This window comes from Nyctereutes procyonoides, unplaced genomic scaffold (genome assembly GCF_905146905.1).
Source record: "Nyctereutes procyonoides isolate TBG_1078 unplaced genomic scaffold, NYPRO_anot_genome, whole genome shotgun sequence".
NCBI lineage: Eukaryota > Metazoa > Chordata > Mammalia > Carnivora > Canidae > Nyctereutes > Nyctereutes procyonoides.
In genome coordinates, this window is record NW_026575040.1 from 8,051,577 (window position 1) to 8,078,584 (window position 27,008).

Sequence of the window (27,008 nt, forward strand, 5' to 3'; positions counted from 1 at the left end):
ACTTCAAGGAGGGTTCTCAGAGACCAAATCAGGGAAGCCTTTTCAATTATATATGAGGCTAAACAAATGTCAGGCATTGTTAAGAACCTCAAATGGTGCGGATAGCTTGACTAGTCTGTTTTACGCTGTTTCATATGTTGTTAATAATAAAAACTAACATTTATTGAGAGCTTGCCATGTGGCAGGCACTGTGCCAAACCCTTTATAGGCTGCGTTTCATCCATGCCTCACGGCAACCCAAGAGGCAGAGTGGTCCAGCCAGGTAGCCTACGGCCATCTCCAGCCTCCACCACTCACCAGCTGAGTGTCCTTGAGCAGGTGATGGCTCCCCTTTGTGTCTCAGTTTTCTCATCTGTAAGTGCTGAGAACTGTGTCTGGCACTTGTTAAGTGGTTTATTGGAGTTTGTTTTATCATCTCCACTTTATAGACAGTGAAATGGTTGTAAGTGGCAGGTCACCCAGCTGATGCAGGGCCAGGCTGGGATTCTAACCCGGGTCTCTCTGGGCCCAGAGCACACACAGGTGTAACCACTATGCTCCCTATCCCCTACAACCTCATCAGCAATGTCAGGGTCCCCAGCCATTCACAGAACCTGTCTGAAGCTCTGCAAACACGAAGGAAGCTTACAGTCCCTTTCCTTGCAATAATCCTCCACAGGATGCTTAACTTTTGGCTTACACGGAGGGAGGTGGAGTTAAGAGGACTTACACCCCGCTTTTTCTCCCCCATTTTTCTCACTAATGCTCAGCAGAGGATAAAAAAAGGGGTGGGGGCTCACAGAGGCATTTGCTACCCAAATGTCAACTAAAACATCTACACTCCTTGTACCTCTCCCCAGTTCTGCAACCACCACCACTTAGCCTCTGCCCCCAGCTGCAAATTGCCTGGGAGATGTTTATTTCTGGTACATGCTTTAGGATGAACAGCAGCAGCTGGGAAAGTCTGGGGACAACCTCCCTTGGCAGTACAGGAGGTGGATCCTCTTTCCAGAACTATGCGAACACAAGCAGTCTCCAAGCAAGCACCCTCTGGTGGCTGCCCCAGCCTGGCAGGTGTGAGATCACAGGGAAGAGGCCAGCCCCTCAAGCCTGGAGCAGAATGGGAGGTTGAGGGAGGTAGCATCCTTTTAAAATTCTGATCACTGGGTTTAGTGAGGCTGGCTGGAAGCAGAGATCAGAGGGTTTCGTCATTGGTCACATTTTATGAACATTTTTTTGTTTTGTTTTGTTTTGTCTTGGGCTGTGCTCGCCTATCTCTTCTCTTGGACTTCCAAGAGTATATACCTGTATATAACTTGTGAGGTTCAGAAATCTCTGCATGCCCCTCCAGGCTGAGGACATCAGCTAAGGGCTAGGACCAACTCTCTGCTAAATTGGGAAACAGGACAGGCTACTTCTCCCCACCCTCTCACCCACCTTCCTGAGGGTCTGCTTTATCCACCCAGGGCCTCCAGCTGCCTGAGGGCTGATGCTCCTGACCCACAGTTGTTGCAAAATTATATCCCTATCCTCTCCCTCTTAAAGCTCCTACTGTGTTCAGGACCTTGGAGAAGAAAATGATGTAGTCAGTTAAGTTCAGACTCTGAGTGAATGGCTGACATTCGCTGTATAGGTTCACCTACCTTCCCAAGTGGAATTTGCTCTTTCAAAGAGTGTACCTACAGCCAGAAACTTAAACAGTAGGATATCCGGCATTCCCAGACATCCCAGGTGCTTGGACCGGTATGAGAAAGACCGGAGGCAGGATCATTAGAGTGGTTTGGAGCCTCTCTCAGTGTCCCGCTCAGATCCCCTGGGTTCAAGTGCTTACTCTTCCACTTTCTGGCTACAGAAACTTGGGTCCAGTTGCTTTACTCCTCTAAACCTGGAAGTAGACCCTGATACAAGAATTTAAATACAAGTGTTCTGGAGTGGAGGGGGGTAGAGGAGAGGTGATCCCAGGAAGCATAGTCAAGGGAATGACAACACAGAGAAGGGAAGGAAGCCAGTACTGGGTGCAGTAGTGAGCTGGTGGCCATTGTGGGCAAATAGGGCTCAATTCCACCAGGCTCCCCAGGGCACTGCAGAATATACCTCAAAGTGGTCCCTCGGGAGGGATGTCTTTGTCTGGTCTGCTGTAACAAAAATACCCTAGACTGGGTGGCTTATGAATAATAGGTATGTATTTCTCAGAGTTCTGGAGGCCGAGAAGTCCAAGATGAAGGTGCTAACAGATTGAGTAGCTCATGAATCCTGCTTTCTGGTCCATAGACAGCATCTCCTGACTGTAACCTCTAATGGCAGGAGAGGCTAGGGGACGTCTTTTATTGTAAGCACACTAATCCCATTCTTGAGGGTTCCACCCTTGTGACCTAATCTTCTTCCAAAGGTCCCACATCCCAATACTATCACCTTTGGGATTAGGATTCAACCTATGAATCTGGGGATGGGGAGACAAACATTCAGCTCACAGTGAGGACTATGGGAGCTGGGGTAGTCATCCACCAGCTCCCATCAGTCATTGGTTGGGGACTGCTCCCACCAATTCCCCAGCACTCCCAGCCTGCTGACTGAGCTCCAGGGGCCAGAGAAAACAGAGACGTAGGAAAACCTCAAGATATGGCATTTCACGGGAATGGCGAGGGCCAAGGGACTACGTTGGAATATTGATAGTGACGGCTATGCTACCCATTCTGTGGGAACAGAAGACCCACTGCAGGCCAAGGGATGGGATGAGATGGTGTAGGTTGCTTGGCAGAGTATCTGGTCCATGGTCAGCAATGCTCAGTGATTATTGTTGGTCCTATTATTCATGTTCTGGGCATGCTAATTAGTAGCCACCAGGCAGAGTACATGGTGTGTTTTGGAGAGAGGTAGGAAACACAATAAGGAAGGCAGGAAAATGTCCCATTACTCAGGCTTTGAAGGGCACTCAGGGCACAGGTTTGACCCAGTAGGAAGGGCTGGGAGGAGTGCAAGGTTCCATAGTGAGCACAGAGAACAGTACCTACCAAGGCCAACGTCAGAAAAGAGTCTTTGTGGGAGCTCAAGCAATGCTCATGAAAGCCCACAATGTCTTGGGGAAGCATGAGGGGATATCTGAAAGATGATCTGGAAAGTGTTGGTCCCTTCCCTTCTTCATAGAACCTTCCTGAGTTGGCCAAAGGCTACAAGCTTCTGTCCCCCTGACTTGTTTGAATACAGACCTCCCTGTCCTTCCCCAATCTCACTCAAAAACCTCTGAAGCCTTCTCATTATCTATCAAATGAAGGCTGATTAAAAATATCCCACAAAAGGACCAAAATTATTTCCACCCTTATCTTTTAACCACTCCCCCCAAGAATTCCTAGGATTTATCCCCTGTCCCCCGAGTTTGATCTGCCTCCAAAATAAAGGCTAGACTGTAAACGCTTTATCTGGGCCTTTTTAGAGCCAAAGGATGTCCTCCGGGAGCTCTGTCCCTGGCATTTGAGCCACAGATGCAGTGACTCATAACTCTTAGATTTCATCCCAAAGTGGGAGAAGAACGATGAGGAACCAACACTGATCTGAAAAATCATGGAAAATGCTCACCCCAAAATGCACAGGGTAACCTGTACATTTGAGGTTTACTTGGAGAAATGTTTCTCTTCTTTAACATGGATGTGGATGGTACTAGATGGAAAGGTATGTTTATTGTCGGTATGGATGCGCATGCGTGCATGCGACCATGTGTATGCGCATAAACCTGCATGTTTGGCCCAATCATACCCACTAGAATGTGCTTATAGAATAGCCCAGTTCCTGGTCCCTGGGTCATGTGCACAACTGAGAATCCCTTTCTCTGCTCCACTTCTTTGTTTGAGACTGTCCTGGAAGCCCTCCGTAGGCCCATCTTGATTTGGTTCATTCCCCCCAGACTCTTAACTTTCATGCCTTCTCCCTGATATTTCAGCTGGGTTGGGGCCAGGATGAAAGTCTGAACAACCACCTGGGTGGTGCAGAGGAAGGAACTACAGGAACAGAGGCAGGAGTTCCAGTTCGTCCATACTGGGTGCTCCACCTAAGGCAGGTGTTCTACTGTTGTCACTGTAATGTTTGTTCCTGACATCACTTCTCCTGCCTGGTCCATGGTCAGGGCCTTCACTCATCTAAGCTGCATCAGGAATAGCCTTTCAATTAGCATGCTGACTGCTACCTCGAGACTTTTAAGGCAGTTTGTATTATCTCGCACCCTCTGACATGTTTTTCTTCAAAAGGATGTTTCTTCATCCATCCTGCGTGTCTGTTTGTGTTGTGACCATACGCCTTCCCTTTGATATCTTTACTGCAAAATACTGTACATACTTGTGGCTTGAGAAATGGAAATCAGAAAATAACTTCCTGGATTCGGCATAGGTTGTACACAGGGCTTGATCCCAGGAGGAACCCCGGTCCCTGACCTTCGGCGATAGGACCAAGATCAAGGCTCAGCTGAGCATTTGGAAGATGGGAGCATCCACCCCGCTCTGGCATTTTGGATCGGACTTTCTATTTCAAGTGGAAAGTGGCATGAGGACAGGGGGTGCTGGGGAGCAAACATAAGCTATTGGGATAAATGCATTTATTCAAAGCTAACCTCCTTCATGCTTTTGGCCAGGATGAGACTTGACATGACAAACTGAAACCTAAGGCCATTTATGTGTGACCCAATCATCTTCTCATCATCCCCATTATTGGCCTAGGACACTGACACATGCCATTCAAGCAGCAGATAACAAAAACAGCCCTGTAGCTTGCTTCTACTTTGTTGTCTTCCTTGGAATTTATTATATCATGTTTTTGGCAGATGATGTGCCTTCCCAGTGACTAAGTTAGCTGAAGTTTATCTTCATTTTAAAAAGAGAGCCTGCATATCCTAAGCACAGACCAACAGACAAAGCCCGGGCCTGAGGGGGCAGAGAGGGATCCAGGAGTCAGGGTGCCTCCCAAGGCGGACCCCCCCACACTCCCACCCCACGCTGGCAGGGTGAGTGGAGGCACTGTAGGTACCTGGGAGCAGAGAACGGAAGAGAGTAGGGGATGACACCTGGTGAGGGGAGCTGGAGGAGAAGAATATTGGAAAGGAAAGTTAGAGAAAGGGAGGCGAAAGGTCCAAGAGATGAAGACAGGGGACCCATCTGTCCCACTTGGCCAGGGATGGCTCCAATTTTGATACTGAAAGTCCAACATCCCAGGAAACCTCTCAGTCCCAGGCAAACTAGTTGATCACACTAGATCACAGAGGTGAAAATGTAAAAAAAAGAGAAAGAGAAAGGTGCCCTTCAAAATGAAAGCAGACCGGGTTGCCTCAAGTACTTCTCTGGAAGAAGAGTGTGGAAGTCCTAGCTGAAGCAGTGCCCAGGAATGGCTGGGTTCCTTCAGAGGGATGGCATCGACCCACCTGTCCCTTTTAGAGAAGCCAGAGCTCCCCCGCCCCAGACTGAAAGCTTGGGAGCCAGAGATCCCAGTCCCAGGACCTCTCTGGACTAACCATTCTCATACAGTCCTGGTCTGAAACACCTGCTTCCCCCATCCGGCTGGGGTGCAGTGATGAGTTCTGAGTCTCTTGGCAAAACACCCGGATTTGAATCCCAGTTCGGCCATGTAGGTGCTGTGGGATCTTGGGTGAATCCCTTCCTGCTTTGAGCTTAGATTTCTGAAGTGGACTCAATGACTCTGGATTTTGTCTGTCCAGCACACTTTGTCATTCTTTTTTTTTTTTTTTTCTGTTTCCTTTAGGGAACTCTTCTATGCTACGTGGTCTTGGCGGGGCTGTCGGTTATCACACCCTTCTCTTCCCAACTCCTCGGGACTGGGCATGTGCCTTAGACTGAGCCAGTTACAATACCATATTCTCCAGATACTGATTGGTTCCGGTATGGACATGAATCAAAACCCTAGACTCTTCTGCTGGTTCTAGGAGGGAAGGCTGTCTCTCTCCCTTTAGAATCTATAAAGTAGAAGCTTGGGTCTGCTGGCTACATCTTCCTAGCAGGCAGAGAAATCCTGTCTGCCGCAGGAAAGGAGACCAGTGTGAAGCCAAACTTAGAGAAGATAGAGAGCAAAAAATGGGAGTTTCACTTGAGACTCTTGATCCAGCCATACCTGAGCAATCCCCGTGCACTTCCTGTCTACATAAGCTCGTACACTGCCTCTTCTGCTTGAGTCACGTTGGGTAGAGTTTCTGTCACTTGCAACTGAAAGAAGCCTCATCAATACAGCCTTTTTATCTATAAAAAGTGAATATAATTCCTTGCAGGACCCTTGTGAGCATTAAATTAGAGCGCAGGTACCGCCCCCCCCCCGACCCTATACATCACTGATAGAAATGTATAATGGTGCAGCCTCAGTGGAAACAGTTTGTTAGTTCTTCTTCTGATTAAGCATAGAGTTACCATACTACTCAGAATTCCACTCCTAGCACCATGATTCATAATAGCCAAAAAGTGGAAACAAGCAAATATCTATCACCTGATGAATGGATAAATAAAATGCAGTATATCCGTGCAACAGAATGCTACTCATCAATAAAAAGGAATGAAATGCTGATGCTTGCTACAGTAGAGACGAACCTCGGATACTAAGTTATGCTAAGTGATAGAAGCCAGACACAAAAGGCCCCATATTGAAATATCAGAAAGGGAGACAGAACATGAGAGACTCCTAACTCTGGGAAACGAACAAGGGGTGGTAGAAAGGAAGGTGGGCAGGGGGTGGGGGTGAATGGGTGACGGGCACTGAGGGGGGCACTTGATGGGATGAGCACTGGGTGTTATTCTATATGTTGGCAAATTGAACACCAATAAAAAATAAATTAAAAAAACCCCAAAAGGCCCCATATTGTATGAATCCATTCACAGGAAATGTCTAGAATAGACAAATCCATACAGACAAAAAGTAGATTCGTGGTTGCCAGGGATTGGGGTGAGGGAATGGAGAGTAGCTGCTAAAGAAGACCCCTCCTTCAGGAGGGTCATGACAATGAAATTAGTGGTAATAGCTGCATAATATTGAACCTTGTGAATAAACTAAAACTTGCTGAATTGTAAGCAAGTTTGGCAAATTCTATGGTATGTGAATTACTTCGAGAAAAATAAATATGCTACATACACGTCAAGGCTTAGTATTATTATTATTATCACTGCTCAGCTCAAATCCCAGCTTCGACAAAGCCCTTCATGCAATTCTTTGAGCTTCTCCAGACCGAATCTGGATCATGCATCTGTCACCCAGACACTGCTGTCCTGTGTGATTTCGACAACGTTTAATAATCATTAAATAATACATTATTAAAATGAAGGATTAAATAATAATAATTTCTTCAATAAATACGAGGTTATGTCTTGTCTTCTCAGCCCCATCCCTAGCTCCTCCAGCATGGGCTCCTCTAGTGTGTCTGCAGGTTGAAAGAGGGAGGGCATACCTCTTCCCTCCCCACCCTGCCCGATTAGACAAAGGCACACCTGTTGTCTTCGGGAGCCCCAAGCCCCTGATGAAGACAAAGGGAGCTAATGAAGGGGAGAATCACTGCTGCTCTCCGGAAACCCTCAACAGCACACCCACTGCTAGAGCCCCTTTGGCAAGTAGTGTTTGGCCTTGACAGGTGCTCCAGGGAATCCCCATACACCTGGAGTTTGAGAACCCCCAGAGAAAGCCCGAATTTTTGTGAGGCGAGGAAGTAGTTTGTGGCTGTGGGGGGTAGCTCTTACCTGTTAGGATGCTCTGAGTTCAAGGCATCCTGACTCAGGCCCGCTTCCACAATAAAGGTCATAGGACTGGAAAATCCTCCAGGGAACAGGCTGATGGGGTGGCATGATTCAGGGGCTCAACAAGACCTTCCTGGACTTGGGTGCTTTGTTCTGCCATCCAGCACTGTCGGCCTCATCATCCCAAGGCCAGCTCTCACTTCCCCACACTAACCCCTTATCAGCTTGTGGGCTTTCATGATCCTTTGTCTCAGCCTGGGAGGGGATGTGGGAGTAGAAGGGAGGATGAGTTAGTGAATTCATATTCCTCCCTTCATTCACTCTTGGGGTCCTTTTAGAAGAGCCAAGGGACACCTGGGTGGCTCAGCAGTTGAGAGTCTGTCTCTGGCTCAGGGCGTGATCCTGGGGTTCTGGGATCCAGTTCCGCTTCAGGCTCCTTGCAGGGAGCCTGCTTCTCCCTCTGCCTATGTCTCTGCCTCTCTCTCCGTGTGTCTCTCATGAATAAATAAATAAAATCTTAAAAAAAAAAAAAAAAAAGAAGAAGAAGATCCAAAAAGCTTGTTTCCTAGAAAACCTTTTTCTTTTGTCACGTTTCCTTTTCTTAAACTATGGCCAGGGGATGACAATACACTGATGCACTTCAGCCTAAACCACATGCCTCCCCCAAAACACACACACACACACACACACACACACCCCTCCCAGAGATGGAATCAGCTTTCCCCAAAGTCTGTGGCTGAGTGGGAGAGGTGAGGTTACCAAAATGAAAACCAGGGTAGCTAGCAAGAAGAGAGCAATGTTGGGGAGGCAGGTGCAACACCCATTTTTATACTTGCATGAACCTGGGCCTTCTCAAAGCCCACCTCATCCTCCAGGACCCAGCCTGAATGTCAACCCCTCTAGGAAATCCTTCCAGTCCCTCTCAGACAGGAGATTCTTGGTTCTGTGCACCTCCCGTCTCCTGTGCTCACCTGCCTGGTCATCGATCCACTTACTATGTCCCTGGGCGCTGAGGGCTGAGTGCTCTGTTGTGAACCTAACAGGGATTTTGACCTTAATGGGGTTTTTGGTCTGGACAAGGAAAGAAAAGTTTATCAAATGATTATACTAGCGGATGTATAGTTTCTCTACTAAGCACAATGAAGGAGAGAAAGAGATGGAAAGAGAGTGAGCGAGCACGCACCCTGGTACGGATCCGGATTTGGGAAAGCGGTGAAGGAAGGCCTTCCTGACATGGTGATGTGGGGCCTGCGCTCTAGCTTTCCTCACCCGAGCCACCCCACCCTCTACCTCAGCTCTCTCCCTTGCCGGACAAGGCCAGCCTCCACAGTCACCCATTGGGGTCCAAGACCTGATTTAAAGTCTGTGCAACAAATGTGCATCGGATTTCTTTGTCAGAGGTTAGAGCTACTGGGAAGGAAGGTGGCTGCGTTCCAAAGCAGAGCTTTGCCGTTGTAGGAGCCGGCACCCCATCCTCCTGGTTGTGTTGAGGCTCCTCGGGTAGGAAGGGCAGACAGGGTGGCGTTGCGGGGATTCTCTGCATGTATTCTAGGGTCGGAAGAAGCCCTGGGGCCTTTCCATTCCAAGCCCCCTGGGTGCGGCCAGGCAGGGGGACGTCTCAGAATTGACACTGGAGGGACATCCGCTCCCCTGGGCCAAGTGAGACCGGAGTCGTGGCCGGGGTCCCCGGGGTCCCCTGAGATACCCCTCCGAGCTCCGTGAAGCTCTTCCCTCCAGGACATGGGAACAGAAACCACTTTTCCTGCAGAGGCTTGGGGTTTGGCGGTGCAGCGTGGAGGGGGCGCCGCGGTGGCTCTGGGCGGGGGGTCTCCGGGGCGGCGGGGGCGCGGTGGGGCGCCGGCCCAGGTGGCGGAGGGGCCGGGACTGGCCGGGAGCCCGCGAGCGAGCGTGTCCGCGCCCCTCCCCGCGCGCGAGCCCTCCCACTTCCTCCGGGAGCCGGGCTGTCAGGGAGCCGGGCGCGCGGCGCAGTGCAGCCTCGGGGCGCCCGCGAGGAGCCGCCGCCCGCCCCCCGCCCGCGCCCCGCGCCCCGCGCCATGGACCTGCCCAGGGCCCTGCTGGTGGCCTGGGCGCTCAGCCTGGGGCCAGGTACGTGCCCCTCTGCCTCTGCGTGCCCGTGGGCGCCCCTGGCCGTGTCGGAGCTCGGCCGCGGGGCGCACGGGGTCCCCCGGGACGTGGCTCCGCGGAGAGGGAGGCGCGCCCGGGGACTGGGAGCCGGGAGTTGGGCGCGGGGGGAAGAGCTGGGAAGAGCCGCGCGCGGGGCTGGCCACCCCCGGGGGGTTGGCCACACTCGGGCGTCCCGGGAGCGCGGAGGGCGCGTGGCCCGGGCTGGCGGGGGCCGGACGCGCGGAGGGCGCCGCCTGAAGTGTGGGGGGCCTGACACTGCGGCCCCGGGGCGCCGGCCGGGGGCGGGGGGGGAACCTGGGCGCCGCGAGCTGAGCTGAGTCCCTTGGGCCGGGGACGCACGAAGCCCCAGGGCGGCGGCCCCCAGGCGGTGGCGAGCGGTCGCCCGACGGCCCCCCCCCCACCCCGGTACCTGACCCTTGGGGTAGGGACGGGCAACCCGCGCTCGGATTTATGCAATTATTCAATAACCCTGGGGAAGCCGCCGTGGCCGAGACGCGCGCCGCCCGCCTAATGCAATCCAGGTGTCGGGGCGCGGCGGGGACCCGGGTCCCGCGGGGCGCACGACGGGCAGCTGGAGGCCAGTCCTGCGCTCCGCGCCCCGGGGCGCCCAGCCTGGGCTTCTCCGCTCCCCGCCCGCCGGCCCGGCCCGCACCCGCAGCTTCGGGCGGCTCGGTTCTCCCCGCGGCGACAGCTTTGGGGCCTCCCCTTTGCGCAGCCGAGGGCCTGGGGGGTGGGGGGATGACCAGCGCCCGCCGCGGGGACCGGCAGCCCGGCCTGGCCTCCCCTTCCGCCTGAGTTCCAGGCTGGGGCTGGGGCTGGGGCTGCGGCCAGTACCGAGGGGCAGATGTGGAGGCAGCTGGAGAGGAGCCGTCGGGGAGCACAGGTGGCGACCCCCCAGCCCGGGCTGACTCCCTCCTGGTCCCGGGTACCCCGGAAACAAGTGCACCCCCCCCCACCCCGCTCCCACGGTCTACAGCTGAGCTTCTGGGAGGGCCTGTAGTTGAAAGAGTCTCTGGCTGCTGGAGTTCAGTCCAGATTCTAGAGCCACAAAATAAACATTAACGCTTTAAATTGTTGGGGGAAGGGGGCGTTGGGGAGGGCAAGGGGAGGGCTGCCACCAGGCCAGTAGACGTCTAGAAACCAGCTGCAGGAGGGCGTGAAGCCCACTCCAGACCACTTGGGAGGGAAGCTCCAGGAGCTGTCTTCAGATCAGGAGATCCAACCCTAGGAAAGGGAAATGCACTCCCGTGTGACTCCAACAGAGGAACCACCCCACCAGAGCCTGAGCTGGAGTGGCTGCCTTAGGGGCTGGAGTCAGTGGGACCTCAGGAAGCTCAGAGTGAAGTCTTTGGAATCAGAGCGAAGCTCCCCTGCTGGCTCTGCTGCCCACTAGCTGTACAACCTTGGGTGCATTATGCAATCCCTCCACAGGTTTCCTTCTCTGCGGAAGGGAGATAGAAATTCAGACGGAGTTCATAAAGTTCTCCAGATAATAAAGCGAGGCCCTGTCGGAACAGTCCTTAACGCAGGGCTTGGTGCACAGCAGGACAGAGGCAATGGTTGCTAATGTTGTTGTTACTCAAGCAGGAATGGGGGTGGGGGTGTGTGTGCTAGGGGAGTGGGGGTGAGGGACAGGGACAGGATCTGTGACTCAGAATTCCCTTTATATGGAGAAAACCACCCTTGAGTTATGTCTGGTCAGTTTGGGTTCTTAAAGTATGGGATTCATTAAACATATCAATCAATGTTGGAACGACATCTGCTTGCAAGGAACTGGGGGTGGGGACCAAGTATGTGTGCAATCTGGGCCCTGCCTGGAGCCGGGAATAAGGCAAGTCCAGGGCAAGCAAAATAGAAGGATCAGAGAGTGAAAGACGCAGAGAAGTCTAAGGGCTGTGGTTCAAACAAGAGACGTTCAGTTTCACTTGGATTAGCAAGGGAGGCTTCCTGAAGGAGGAGGTATCCTTTCAACAGGGTCTTGTAGGAGTGTGGAAAGGCTCTACCAGTAGGATGGTTTGTAAGTTAGAGTGTTATTTCCGGGGACAAATTAAAGAACAAAGAGGTGGATATTTCAAAACCACAAGGGTGACCTAGTTTGGACTCTGAAAATTGGAAAGGTCTCGATGTCGATGGGCCCATTCCCCTGGCTTCAGAGCAAGACTTATGTCAGTCTCCCAACTGTATCACATGGATTCAATGTGAGGATTACCAGGAAGCTTGCTTGCCGGTGACGGTACGGTTTGGCTGAGCAGGGGAACAGGGGACCTGTCACAGGCCAAGTTGGGAGTGAGTCTGCATTGAAGCCATTATGAGTTCAGAGCCCCTGTCTTGCCAGAGCTTCTGCTACAGGCTGGTCAGGGTGGTAGGTGAGCAAAACTATCAAGAAAGCAAGAAAAAAAGAAAAAGAAATAGACAAATCCAGAGACTTTTGTAGCTGACATCAGAGAAAGCAGATCCATTGATAGGAAGTTTCTATCATAACACAACTGTAGTTAGGGTTGATGAATGATGATTCTTTTTTTTTTTTAAGGTTTTATTTATTTTAGAGAGAGAGAGTAAGTGGGTGGGAGTGGGGGGGGCAGAAGGAGAGGAGAAGGGAAAGCAGATTCTCTACTGAGCACAGGGCCCCACACGAGGCTCAGTCTCAGGACTCTGAGCTGAAACCAAGAGTGGGACATTTAAGTGACTGAGCCACCCAGGTGTCCAGGTGAGTGATGATTCTTTAAAAACTCAGTCTTTACTGAGCGCCTGTAAGCTGCCAGCCTCCATAAAGGCATAGGGTGACATCATGCACAGGGTAGGGGTGAAGGCCCTGGGGGGTCTCACTGCCTGGACTCTGTGCTCTTGGCTAATTACTAAATGGTTCTGTGCCTCAGCTTTCTCACCTGCAAAATGGGGATGAAAATAATGAAACTTACAGACTTTGGATAACTTACAGTTATCCAAAGACTAAATGAATCAGTGCAAATAAAGTGCTTGGAAAGCTCCAGGGCGTATTAAGCATTCAAGGAGGTTGTCTCTCTTCTCCATCATCATCAGCAACAGCAGTACTCAACTAAGGGATGTAAGGATGCAGGAAGATGTAACTGTCAAACCCAAGTCCCTAAGAGAAGCATAAAGGAAGTGCTGGGGTATGGGAGGCCCAGGAGGGGCATACATGCCTAGGCCCCAATAAACCCAAACTTTTCCAGCTCCTCTCCCAAAGACCTGGCCCCAAGACTTGGTCATAATGGAACTCAGAGATGTTTTCTGCCACTGAGGCTGTCATGAAACCAATGGGATCTCAGAGTGAGTGTCTTATGGCATCTTGTGGAGCACATAAGAACCATACCGTGCAGCATGGCCCTCATGTTTCCCTGTGAGTAGGAGTCTTATTCAGCAGGAAAACCTTGTCTGGAGAAAGTACCGTATTAGGGCACCATGAGTGTGCAAAGCCTAAAAAGGTCCAAGCCCTGCTCTTCGGCTTTGGAAGAGCAGAGAAAGAGATGAAGCTTGTCACTCTGCCTCCCCCCACTGCCCACCCTGCTGGGAGTTTGTCAACCAAACCTCTCAACTACCTTTAGCTGAGGAGCTTCTGGATCCTTCCATGTAGAAGCCCTGGGGGCGCTGGTGGGACAAGAGTGGAGTCTCACCTTCTTTCTCTTTATACATCAGAGCCCATCTCTACCCCACCATGGAACCACAAACATTGGCTGTCTCCTTGCTGTTGTCCTTGTCCCAGCCTACACACACGGCGGGCACCATGGGCCTTAAGGCACTCAGACGGTGACTCACCTTCATTTTGACCTCTCTGAAGCTCTTTCTGTAATGGAAGCTTCTTCCAGCAGCAGGGAACTTCCTTTCCATCCTCTCCCCTCATTGCTTAGGACAAAACTTTCTTCTGAGCTGGCTTGGCTTTTTTTTTTTTTTTAATGGTAGGGATTGTTTTCTAACTAGAAGTAGAACTGATATACAATATTAGCTCCAGGTTGGGACATAGTGATTCAATATATATACAGTAGGAAATGCCCATGGAGGTAAATAGTTGCCACCTGTCACCACTCAAAGTTGCTGCAATACTATTGATGAGATTCCCTGTGCTGTACTTTCCATCTTCATGACTTACTTATTTTATAACTGGAAGCTTGTACCTCTTAATACCATTTACCTCTTTCGTCCACCCCTCCTGCCCCTTCCCCTCTGGCAAACCAGCTTATTCTCTGTTATTATTTATAAGTCTGTTTCCATTTTATGTTGTTTGTTCGTTGCTTTTTCTAGACTCCACCTGCAAATGAAAAAATAAGGTGTTGGTGTCTGCCTGACTTATTTCCCTTTAGTGCAACACCCCCTAGGTATCATCCATGTTGTTGTGAATGGCAGGGTTTCATTATTTTTTATGGTTGAGAGATACTCCAGCGTGTGCATCTGCTACCTTTTCCTTATCCATTCATCCATCAATGGACCTTAGGGTGCTTCCATGTCTTGGTTATTGTAAATAATGCTGCAATGAACATGGGAGGGCATTTATCTTTTTGAATTAATGTTTTCATTTTCAGGGAGTAAATACCCAATAGTCGAATTACTGAGTCATAGGGTAGCTCTATTTTTAAGTTTTTGAGGAACTTCTGTACTGTCTTCCACAGTGACTGCACCAGTTGGCATTCCCACCAACAGGGCACGAAGGTTCCTTTTTCTTCACATCCTCACCAACATTTGTTATTTCATGTCTTTTTAATGCTGGCCATTCTGACAGGTGTGAGGTGATAGCTCAGTGTGGTTTTGATTTGCATTTCCCTGACAATGAGTGATGCTGAGCATTTTTTCACGTGCCCATTGGCCATCTGGATGCCTTTTTTGGAAAAGTGTCTATTCCGTTTCTCTGCCCATTTTAAAATCAGACTGTTTGGTTTTTCTGAATATTGAGTTGTATGACTCCATATATATTTTGAGTATTAATCCCTTGTCAGATATATCATTTGCAAATATTTTCTCCCAGTTGGTAGATGTTGGTAGTTTTCATTTCATTGATGGTTTCCTTCACTGTGCAAAAGTTTCTGGTTTGATGTAGTCCCAATTATTTATTTTTGCTTTTGTTGTCCTTGCCTTGGGAGACAGATCCCCCAAAATATTGCTAAGACCGATGTGGGGAGTTTACTGCCTATGTTTTTCTTTAGGAGTTTTATGGTTTCAGGTCTTACATTTAATCCATTATAAGTTTGTTTTGTATATGGTGTAAGAAAGTGGTATAGTTCCTCTCTACCTCCCTCCCTCCCTCTTTCTCTGTCTCTTTCTTCTTTCATTCTTTTTCTTTCATTCTTCCTTTTTTCTTTCTTTCTTTCTTTCTCTTTCTTTCTTTCCTTCTTTCTTTCATATAGCTCTCCAGTTTTCCCAACACCGTTTATTAAAGAAACTATCTTTTCCCTCATTGTATATTCTTGCCTCCTTTGTCATAGATTAATTGACCATATAAGTATGGGTTTATTTCTGTTCTGTCCCATTGATCTATGTGTCTATCTTTGTGCCAGTACTATACGGTTTTTATCATTACAGCTTTGTAGTCTAGTTTGAAATTGGCATTGTGATGCCTGAATCTTTGCTCTTCTCTCTCAAGATTGCTTTGTTTTTTGTGTCTTTTGTGGCTCCATACAGATTTTAGGATTATTCTAGTTCTGTGAAAAATGCTAGTGGTATTTTGATAGGGATTACACTGAAACTATAGATCGCTTTGGGTAGTATGAGCATTTTAGAAATATTAATTCTTCCAATTCATGAATATGCTATATCTTTCCACTTACTTGTGTCATCCTCAATCTCTCTCTCTCTTTTTTATTTTGAGAGAGGGAGAGAAAAAGAGGGGAAGGGCAGAGAGAGAAGGAGAATTTTTTTGTTTATTATTATAATTTTTTATTTAAATTCAATTTAGTTAACACACAGTGTACTATTAGTTTTATTAGTATTATTTATTAGTATTTATTATTGGTATTGTTAGTTCAGAGTAGAACTTAGTGATTCATCAGTTGCACATAACACCCAGTGCTCATTCCATCAAGTGCCCTCCTTAATGACCATCACCCAGTTACCCTGTCCCCCCACCCACCCCCCCTCCAGCAACCCTGAGTTTGCTTCCTAAAGTTAAGAGTCTCTTGGTTTGCCTCTGTCTCCGTTTTTATCTTATTTTATTTTTCCTTCCCTTCCCCTATGTTCATCTGTTTTGTTTCTTAAATTCCACATGTGAGTGAAATCATATGATATTTGTCTTTTTCTGACTGATTTATTTCACTTAGCATAATAACCTGTAGTTCCATCCATGTCGTTGAAAATGGCGAGATTTCATTCTTTTTGATGACTGAGTAATATATATATCTCTATATCTATCTATCTATCTATCTATCTATCTATCTATCTATCTATACCACATCTTCTTTATCCATTCATCTGTCAAAGGACACCTGGACTCTTTCCATAGTCTGGCTCTGGCTGTTCTGGTCATTGGTGCCATAAACATTGGCATGAATGTGCCCTTTTGAATCACTATTTTTGTATACTTTGGATAAAAACCTAGTAGTGCAATGGCCGGATTGCAGGGTGGTTCTATTTTTAACTCTTTGAGGAACCTCCATACTGTTTTCCAGGGTGGCTACACCAATTTTCATTCCCACTAACAGTGTGAGAAGAGTGAATCTTAAGCAAGCTCCATGCCCAGCATGGAGCCCAACACAGGGCTCAATCTCACGACCCTGAGGTCATGACCTGAGCCAAAATCAAGAGTAAGATGCTTAATCGACTGAGCCACTCAGGTGCCCCAATCCTCAATCTCTGTCATCCCATGTCTTAGAGCTGTCAGAGTACAGTTCTGTCACCTCCTTGGTTAAATTTATTCCTAGGTATTTTAATCTATATGATACAATTACAAATGGGATAATTTTCTTAATTTCTCTTTTGGCTGGTTCATTATTAGTTCACAGAAATGCAACAGATTTCTGATTATTAATTTTATATCCTGCAACTTTGCTAAATTCATTTATTAGCTCTACTAGATTTTTTGGTGGACTCTTTATGGTTTTCTATATGTATCATGTCATTTGCAAATAGTGACAGCTTTACTTCTTTATCAGCTGGGATGCCTTTTATTTCTTTTTCTTGTCTGATTACCATAGCTAGGATTGTGGGTGCTATGTTGGATAAGGGTGGCAAAGTTGGGCACCCTTGTCTTGTTTCTAATCTTAGAGGGAAAGCTTTCCACTGTTGGGTAAGAGGTTGGCTGTGGGTTTGTTATATGTGACCTTTATCATGTTGTGGTATGTGATGGCATCTAGCAGACTCAGAGAAAGTCAGCTACAAAACAAGCTTTAAACATGCGCTAACACATTTCAAAATGGTACTTCTGCTGATCCTCATCACTTAATGCCCCTACCCCCCGCCACTACCACCAAACTGCAGGCTATCATCAAGAATTGAAAACCATTTGGAACTATCTTCCCCCAAACAATTGAGAGCTCCAAAGACACCCACATGCTTTCAGTATGGAGTGCTTGCTGTAGGGAACTGTGATCCAGGTGGGGACCATACCCAACCTCCATCATGTAAATCCTAACTGTACAAGTTCTTAGTGGAAGCAGCTGAAAGCCCAGACATTTGTTACCAGTGAGGAGAGAAGGAGAGGAGAGAGACTGCAGTTGGTTATCTTGTAACCCCCAAACGAATAAGCTCCCAAAACATCCCATGTAGGGCTTTTGTACTGTGTTCTTATGACCTGAGTCACAACATGAATAAAGTCTGACCTGGAGGAAAAAGTCAGGGTGATCACACTGCCTCCCTGTCTCTGTCCCTCATTTCTTTCTTCACCTGCATGCTTCCTGAGCAGCAGTAATAATCACCATGTGCAGCCGACTGCCTGGATCCAAATCCTTTCTCCGTGAGTGATCCTGGAGAAGCCCCTCTGGGCCTCATTTTCCTTCATCTGTAAAATGGGGAGAACAATGACTTCACATGCTGACATGCGCTAGATGTTAGATGATCTGTACATGATTCATTCCTATCAAGTGCTTAGAACAGCACCTGGTGGCACCGGGTCAGCCCTCAGCTAACAGTCCCAGTTATTACCCTTCCCATCACTTATTATTATCTGATTGATGCCAGCCGCTGTGTGAGCCACCCTCTCCCATCTCAGGCCTGGCTACTGCTGCATGAGGTCACTACCGCGATCACCAGGTTACACATCAGAAGTTAACGGCTCATCCAAGGTCATGCCAATAGAGTAAGAGGTAGCGTCAGGATCGTCTGACATCAAAGCCGCAGCTCTTACTTAATCCATTCATGATTTCTTCGGGAAATGGGCCTGGAAAGCATAGAAAGATGAGTAAGATACTCTTGTTGAAAGAGCGATCTTCAGGGAAAATGAGACCAGCACTCGGTTGGCCACCCGCACAGGGACACCAGCTTGGGAGTGGCAACTCCCTTCTTCAAACTTGCTAGCCACTGACTTGTCAGTCAGGATGCTGGCTTGATGAGAAGCAGTGCTCACGTGGTGCTTCGGAAGGTGGGAGCTGCTCTCCCTCCCTTACCTCCCAGCTTGGGGCCAAGAGAGGCTCTACTTCCTGTCCCCAGGTGCCCACTACTCTGGACCACACTCCACCGGTCCCTGGGCTCCCTCTCTAGTCCAGCCTGAGGATCCAGGCTGAGCAAATCTCTGCTCCTATTCCCCAATCAAACCCTCTGAACCCCAGACCTAATGAGGTAATTCATGCTAAAGAGCACTGGTGAGTGATGACAACTTCATGTGTCCTACCAGAAGGGATCTACATTTTTTTTAAAGATTTTATTTATTTATTCATGAGAGACAGAGAGAAAGAAAGAGAGGCAGAGACACAGGCAGAGGGAGAAGTAGGTTCCATGCAGGGAGCCCGATGCGGGACTTGATCCTGGGACTCCAGGATCACACCCCGGGCTGAAGGCAGGTGCTAAACCGCTGAGCCACCCAGGGATCCTGGGATCTACATTTTAACCGGGCTGCACCTTCTTTAGAAGCCAAGGGCTCTTGGTGGAATGTCAGGCACAGAGACCAACCAAGCAGACCATTTATATGAGCCAGGGGACCTGCCCTTCGCATGATATAGCCACTCAGCCCGCTAGTCCATTGCCTCTCAGAGGCATCCTACTCCAGCCCTTGTGGATGATGGCGGCCTCATCCTATAACTTAGGAGAAGCCAGTCTGTGGCTTGGGTGATGTGCTAAAGCAGACAGAGGTTTTTCCACGTGGCATGTGGGGTGAGTTAGGCAAGTTGCTATAGCAACGTACTCCAGGATTCCAAACAGGATGACACAGAGAAGGGGCTCCTGCCTCTGCAGCTGGGGCTGACAGCTTTCTTCCTCCAGCAGCATCACCAGGCTATCAGAAATCCTGACCCTGCAGATTTCCTGGGTCTACTTCTTTGCAGATTGGGAATACTGTGCTTCAGGAAGGTCTTGGAAAAAAAAAAAACATAAAATGAGCTAGTGGGTGCAGATCCTGATGAGCATTCCCATATGTTCATTCTATCAAGAGGGGGGCCAGATGAGGCTTAGCAGCCCTGCCAAGGGGGTTATGTCCATTAGATAGATGGAGAAATTGAGGCTTTTCAAGGTTTTCCCAAGGTCACATGGGAACTCGGGCAGGTCTTCTGGCCAAAGAGGACGTTAAGAATCTAATCTGCTGCACCTAATTTAAGGAGCAACCAGTGCTTCAGCCAAAGGAATGAAGTTCTAATGGTAGAATTTCTATTATCTCTGGTAGGCAAGTGAGATAAGATCATTGAAGTCATTCCCTATAGACATCTGGGTATGTCCCCAGTCTCCACAGTTCTCCCTCTCAGCCTGGCCACCCCCAGAACCTCAGACCACTGCCTCCTCCTCCTGCCAGAAAGGTCACAAAGCAATGCCCATCTTCCCTTCCTTTACCAGAATTTGTCCTTCCCTGGAGGTGATAGCCCCTCAGATCCAGTAATTGGTGGCAATCATAAAGTCCCATAAATAATCTGTAGATAGGGCTCTTCTCTGAGTTTATTTATACCATTTTCCACACCTACAGGACCAGCTACATAATCTATGGAGCCCAGTACAAAATGAAAACATAGGGCTCCTTGTTTAAAAAGATGAAGAATTCCAGGATGGCCACAGCAGAGCATTAGACCAAGCGAAGGCCCTTCTGAGTGTCAGGCCCTGAGCAATTGCACAGGTGGCACACCCAAGAAGCCAGCATTTCCAGATGGGGCCCAGGTAAAGCCCAAGCGAAGCCCAGGTGGGATGGGAGAGGATGCTCCATCAGGAAGAGGGACCTGTAAGCAAAGCAGGAGGGCCCTGGGAGCTCCCTGAGGCTCCAGCCCAGCTCAGGTGTATTGTCTCTCTTGTTTACATCCATCAGATCTTTCTCAGCAGCAGCCAGAGTAAAGCTAAAACACAAAGTAGTGTGACTCTCCTGCTAAGAACCTTCAATGGCTCCCTATTGCCATTAGGTCGAGTCCAGACTGTAATAGAGCTAACCAGATCCTGAGGAGCCAGCCCTGGCCTGTGCTCAGGACTCACCTCAAGCAGCATCATATGCACCCACACCTGCACACTCCTATAGCACCCCACCAGACTGAGCTTCTTAGATTTTCTGACACACCAACTCTCTCTGGCCTCACTCATGTGGTTCCTTAGTTCCCATCCCCTCTCCTCCTTTCTCCTGGCTGCCTGTTACTCATTCTTTGGGTCTCTACTGGGGCACCAATTCCTCCTGGCAGCCTCACCTTATCCCCTCAATCTGACCTTGGAGATCCATACGATCTCAAGACACCCTGCACTTCATGCACCACACAGTATTGCCATTGCTTGAACACCTTCCCCCACTGGACTGAGGGCCCCTGTGTCCCCTGCCCTCACACAGTGTCATAGCAGGTGCTCGGTTCATATGTATCAAATATGGAAGCACCGCCTCTCCAAGGAAACAGATATGTAAGGGCAAGATAGATGTCTTCCGTTTCTCTGCACATGATTCCCCCACACACAACCCAGGAGGTCCTAACACAGTAGCCTGTATGAGCCAGGCCCCGTGCTAGGCTCTAGTGAGTAAAAGACAGGAGATGCATCCTGTCCTTCAATGGGTTTATGTGCAGTGAGATGGAGGAAGAGGAGTGATGTCGCTGGCCTGAGCAGAAGAGGTTGGAGGAGGGGAAGTCAAGTCTGATCTAGACAGGTCGACCTCATGGGGCTCTTGGGGCAGGTGGAGGGGGCCCCCAGGCAGCTGGAAAGGTTGGCTGGGAGCTTGGAAGGGTGTCCATATCCCGAGAGCTTTGACTGGGAGCCGCTCACATAATTGTGCTTAGTGACACACAGGCCCCAAGTGAGACGGAGCACCCGCAGATGGGGCCTCCCACCTTCCATCCCCTTCCCGGGCCCAGAAGCAGTGATTCATGCCCCAAACTTAAAGAGAACCCAGATTTTTATTTTAAAAGCCTTTCAGAGCAGAATAAACCAAGGAGAGGGCCAGGCCAGACCACAAGCCAAGCATCAGCTGTGGAATGTGCTTGCTGCTGACGGTGAGGCCAGCCAGGGGCAGAGACGCTGGCAGGCTCGGGAAGAGGCCTCACCGATGGTCCCGAATGTAGCCACATTGTCACCAAGATCATCCCGGCTCTTTTCTCTTTTCAGCTGCCTTCTAGCTCATCCTAAGACTTGTCTCCCCTGCCACACCCCAGCCTAGAGAGTTCCACTGGTCCCACATCACCCGTGCTGTGAAAGCTCCGGGCTGCCCTCCGCCTACCCATCTCCACTCATTCGGCCTGGAGGACTGAGCCCAGGAGAAGGGCAGGGGCCCGGGGGGCCACTGGGGGGCACCCAGAAAGGCTCCCATGGCTTGTGGCAACAGCCACCTGGCTGGTCTCCTGGCATCCGCCTTGTCCCTCGAGGGGACAGTTGGCCAAGGGATGCGGCTAGAATGTAGGTCAGATCATGTCACGTCCCTGCTCTGCCCCAGGCCCTCCAGGGCTCGCTTCTTCCTCTGAGTAAGAGGCCCCTTGTGATCTGGCTTCCCCTGCCTTCCTGACCTCATCCTCGACTCCTCCCCCACTTGCTCCTTCTGCTCCACCTCCACAGTCTCTGGAAGGTTCTTGCACACACCGAGCATCTCAGGCTTTGCACTTGCCCTTCCTTCTGCCCGGAATGCTCCTCACCAAAGGGCTCCTGTCTCTTCCTTCAGGCTTTCACCCCAACACCACCCTCCCATGGAGGCCTTTGGTGGCACCCCCAGTGAAACGTTCAACCTCCCCCTGTGTGCTCCTGCTGACAAGAACACCCTTCCCTGCCTCAACCTCTCGGAGGCTATTTCTCATCCGTTAATTGTTACCTACGTAACAGTTTCTCCACCTTGTCTATGGTCTGTCTCCTCCAACAGAATGTAATCATGAGAGCAAGGATTCTCTTATGCTGTGTTTTGCTGTAGCCTGAGCTCCAGAGCAGTGTCTGGTGGAGGAGGCAAGCCACAAATAATTGTGGAATGAATGAACTAATCAATGAAGACTCGCCCAGGCCCACTCCCCATCACCTGAAATCCCCTCAATGAGTCCCTTCCGAGGTTACAATCACTCTCTTTCCAATCACCTGCCTTAGAATGCCAGGCCCCTGGGTAGGGCGCTCCACCTGACCCTCCCAAGGCCATTTGTTATCCTGTTAAAAGCTTTCCTTCCAGGGGCACCCGGGTGGCTCAGCAGTCGAGCAGCTGCCTTCAGGTCGGGTGGTGATCCCGGGGTCCTGGGGTCCTGGGGTCCTGGGAGCTCCCAGCAGGGAGTCTGCTTTTCCTTCTGCCTATGTCTCTGCCTCTCTGTGTGTGTCTCGTGAATAAATAAAATCCTTAAAAATAAATAAAAGCTTTCTTTCCAGACAAGAACAGGCCAGTGGCATTCGTAGGAGGGCTGGCCAAGGAGGTGGAAGAGGGCCTGTTAAAGGGAGGAGGGCCTTGAAAGGGGCCCAGCAGTTCACAGCAGGCAGCCCAGGTTGGCCCAGCTGGCCCCGTGCTGTTCAGCATTATTACTGTGACTCCAGCAGGACACGAGGAGACCTGGGAAAGGCCTTGTTTCTACACAGTACAACCCCACGTATATGATGGGACTTCCCAGGAAACAAGGCGGGTGGAGGACAAGTTCAAAATGCTTCGTTTCCCACAAAAGGGTGGTGATTCAGACATCATCCATGTACCGCAGGATGCGACCATGTCATTTAGTCCCCGAGGAGGAGCTGGAAATGCTCAGAGAAGATGGCAGGGACTTAACAGTAGACCCCAGGTTACGGTCCAATCCCTGGGCACCACCAGACCAGAATGGCCCCGGGGGGCTTGGGAGGTGCCACGGAACCCATTTTACAGGTAGAGACACTGAGTCTGAGCCCAATGAGGTTCATATAAGGGGCATGTTGCAGTGACTTGGGGTGTGAGTTCTGGCCCTGACACTTAGGAAGCATGTGACCTTGAGCAAGTCCCTTCTTCTCTTTAGAATGTGTGATGGAAATTGTAATGCCTCCCAGGTAGGGTTAGTATGAAAAGTTAGAAGTAATACCGACTATCCCAAAATGTCAGGCCTGGATGAGTTGCTGAGTAAAGGTTCTTGTATTATATTTAGCAATATCGATACATTCATCAAGGGCTTCTGTGAATCAGGCTTTGTTCCAAGCACTCATCTTCTCAATAATCCTATTAAAGGAGTGCTGTTTAAGTAGCTTGTCCAAGATCACCCAGGATATAAAGTCACAGCCTGGGATTTGAACCCAAGGCAGCCTGACTCCAGTGACTGCAATCCCGAGAGGTTTATGTGACTTGCCCAAGGTCACACAACCACCACCAAACAAGAGAACCAGGATCCAAACCCAGGTTGGATCATTTCAGAGCCCACCTCTTTCCTTCTTTCCATGTACTGCCCACATGACCTTGGCCGTGTCTGTGCAACACACTGACTGTTTTCACTTAATAATGTTCTTTAAATTGACTTTAAATCAGTTTGATTTTTTATTTACCCCAATCCTAAGCAATAATTGCTATGAAACCTAAGCTTTCATTGGCTCATAACTTTTTAATACCCATTAAATAAAAGCATGAGTAGTCAAGCTGTAAAGTTCACTCTTGTCCCAAGTAAACGTTTCTCACCCACGACGCCATGGGGGCCACCGGGTTATACTGTGCAGTGCTCAGGAAGGACAGATGCCCCCGTCCCTACTTATGCAGAGCTGAAGTGGGACCAGGTTAGGTTTGACTGGGGGATTTTTATGAAACAGATCTGGACTCTGTTCATCTGTGGCATGATTTGCCCTGGCTCTCTCGCCTAGGAGGTTTGATCAAGGCTTTGTCAAGGGCCAGGACCCCATGGTGTTCTCTGGGAGAAGTCTAGAGGTGTGTCCAGGCACAGGGGTGGCTGTTTGCCCTTGTGCTCAGCCCACCCCAGGGCTTCTGCGGGGCTGCTTGACTTGGCAGAGGCCCCCCTGGGCTGGTCCCCACTGCTGATGGGGATGGGCCAGGGAAGAGAGGTCTACCCAGGGGGCCCTACTCATGAAGGAGAAGGGAGCTTTATGTGGAACCAGAGCCCAGGTCAAAGCTTTGCTGAGCCTGGGGCTAGTCTGGAATTGGTGCAGGGATGGGTGGGGGGGGGAGTGGGATGTGGCGAGGGAGCAAGAAACCACAGAGGGGACAGTCCAACTAAATCTTTGGCCCCCATGAAACAAGAGGAAACCCCCAGTCCTTTCCAAACCAAGTGTCCTTAGTAGATATAGATTAATATAGAGAAGAACTTGATGCTTCTGCTTCTCTGGGCTCTAGGAGTTCCAAAGTGACCTCCTCTTCCAGTACCCTCTTGGGCCACTGCCAAAGTGGCATCTCGGTGGGCTTCTCTGTTTAGCAGCAGTACCTCCACTCTCTACAAGGTTGCCTGGCCCCTGGGGCAGTGGGCACTGTTCACCGGCTTCTCTCTTACTCCATCCTCCTCTACATAGCATCACACCATCTTCCCAGTGCCAACACACACCCTGCTCAAGGGGGTGACACTACCTCAGGCAGGTCACACCAGCCAGTGCCCCCTTTTCTCCCAACCGTGGCTCTGCTCAGCCCGCTGGACAGTAGAACAAGCGTGAACTAATTCACACAGAGGGGTTCATGGCTGATAGAGCATTAGGCTTACCCCACTCCTTACTGATTATTTAGGAGAGGCTGCTTGAAACCAGCTGTGACTTGGCCCAAATGGACCAGTCTGAACCAACCCTGAGTGTTACAGATGTGGAAACCAACCCCTAGGGCTGGATTACAACTCTCACTCCCCCTCTGAGTCAGAGGTAATGAAGAAGCCTTGGCCCGCAGGTGATGACCTCTGAGCGAGTTCGGGCTCTAGTATTAAACTTGAATGAGCCATATATCGTCTTGAGCCTTCCATTCAGTCACTTCTAAAGTAAGTGTTTGGCCTCCATGATGCTAACAACTCCTTGAGGGCTCTTCTTCCATGCTCCTGTGACCAATTCCTGAGCCAGAAGGTCACCTTTGACTATAAAGGCCACATGTAACATGCGAAAGTTGACAACAGGGACTCTATTTTTAAAGAACTGGGTCGAGAGCGTGGGTGGCCCTTCCTTATCCACAGGTCCCTGAGCAGTCCTGGGCCTCAGGGGTCTCTTACAAGGCCTCATTACCAAGTATCTGCCTGAGAAGAAACTTGGAGCCTGAATATCCCAGACAAGTGGCCATCCTTGGCTTGCATCCCTCCAGTGACAGAGAGTTCACCACCTCATAAGGCAGGCCTTTGTTTTCCCGCAAAGACAGATAGAATCATGAACCCTTGACTCTACTGAAGACCTAAAAGTGACAATAGACATTTGAGATCATTTTGAAACCATAAGGAACCATAATATGCCAAAACCCAAAGGGCTTCTGGGAACTGAAACTCTTCCACTCCCTGGTATCCTCCATCTCCGTCAAGCCTAGCCAAGAGCATCCAGCTTAACTTGGGTTCTGCTGGGTCTGTGTTGAGCTTGTGCAGCCAGAGAACTTTTCAGATGGGTGTGGGTGCGTCCACTGTAGGGCGGGCCCTGCAGGCTTGGGAGGGAAGGCCCCCACAATTCCTTTTTTTAGTTTGTATTCAAAGACCAGGGCAGACAGGCACAGCAGTTCTCTGGGTCCCACTGCTCTGCTTCCTCTCCTCCGAGGGAAAGCCCTGCCACAAATTGCATATCCTAAGCCTTGTCTTGCTCTTACTTTGCCCAAACACTCCCTGGGCTGGGGCTAACTCTGGATGCACAGGGCTCTTGATCCCCACACCCATGACAAGCAGGAAATAATCTTAGGAACTAGAAAACCAAAACCAAACTGTCTGAGCAATTTGAGCTGGTTAGTATGTCAGGAAAGGGAGGAACTCACTGTCCAATTCAGCTCCCTTTGAAATGGCCAGTGGCCAGGATCAGAGTGGGCAGGGCCGCCACGTACAGCTGTGCAAACTGTACACTGCATAACCCAATCGACTGTAGTGTAAACAGCTCCCTCTGCAGTAGTGGGCGCAGTGCAGTGACTGGGGGACTGGAGGGGGCAAAGAGGCAACAGGGTACACCGTCAGGTTTCACTAAATCCTACACAGGGACTTTGAGATAGAGCATCCAGTCCCGTGTGTGCCTTTCACAGACAAGAGAGCAGGTTCAGGAAGGAGGAGAAACTTGTCCAAGTTGTGAAACAAGTTAAAAGCTGTGCCGGGATTAGAACCAGAGCTTCTGGAGCCAAATTCAGTACTCTGAAGTTTTCTCCGTCTCTGCGGCTCCAAGTCTCACATTTCCCTCCTACTCCTTATTGGCAGGTTAGAGTATGAGACTCTTGGAGGCCTGAATGCTTTTATTCCTTTTTCTCCCCCACCCCATCTCTTTTAACAAATGCATAGTGAGTACTTGCTGCGTGCTAGGCATTGCTCCAGATGCTGTGGATAAGGTAGGGAGACAGACAGACACGGTCCCTTCCAGGAGAGTGCTGATAAATGTTTCACAACTAGTTCTGGCTCCTGGGATGAGATGGGAAGAGTCCCTATTTGTAGCATTTGCCCAACGCCGCAGTGTAAATCCTCCCACTGTGGTCAGTTAAAAGCCACCACCATGACATCACCAAAAGGGAAGATCGCACACATTCAGCTCTCTGTGTGCCTCACCAGCACACCACTGGTCCCTTTCCTTGTGGAA

General features: G+C 49.8%; 1 protein-coding gene across 1 annotated transcript in view; it reads left to right on the forward strand.

Annotated features, from left to right (window-relative positions):
• Positions 1-9,672: 9,672 nt before the first annotated feature.
• ITGA11 (integrin subunit alpha 11) overlaps positions 9,673-27,008 on the forward strand; it is a 114,612-nt gene continuing 97,276 nt past the window's right edge. Inside the window, exon 1 of the mRNA XM_055319642.1 lies at positions 9,673-9,791. Within this exon, the coding sequence (XP_055175617.1) occupies positions 9,740-9,791 (52 nt within the window). The 5' untranslated portion in view covers positions 9,673-9,739. The remainder of the gene's footprint in view (positions 9,792-27,008) is intronic.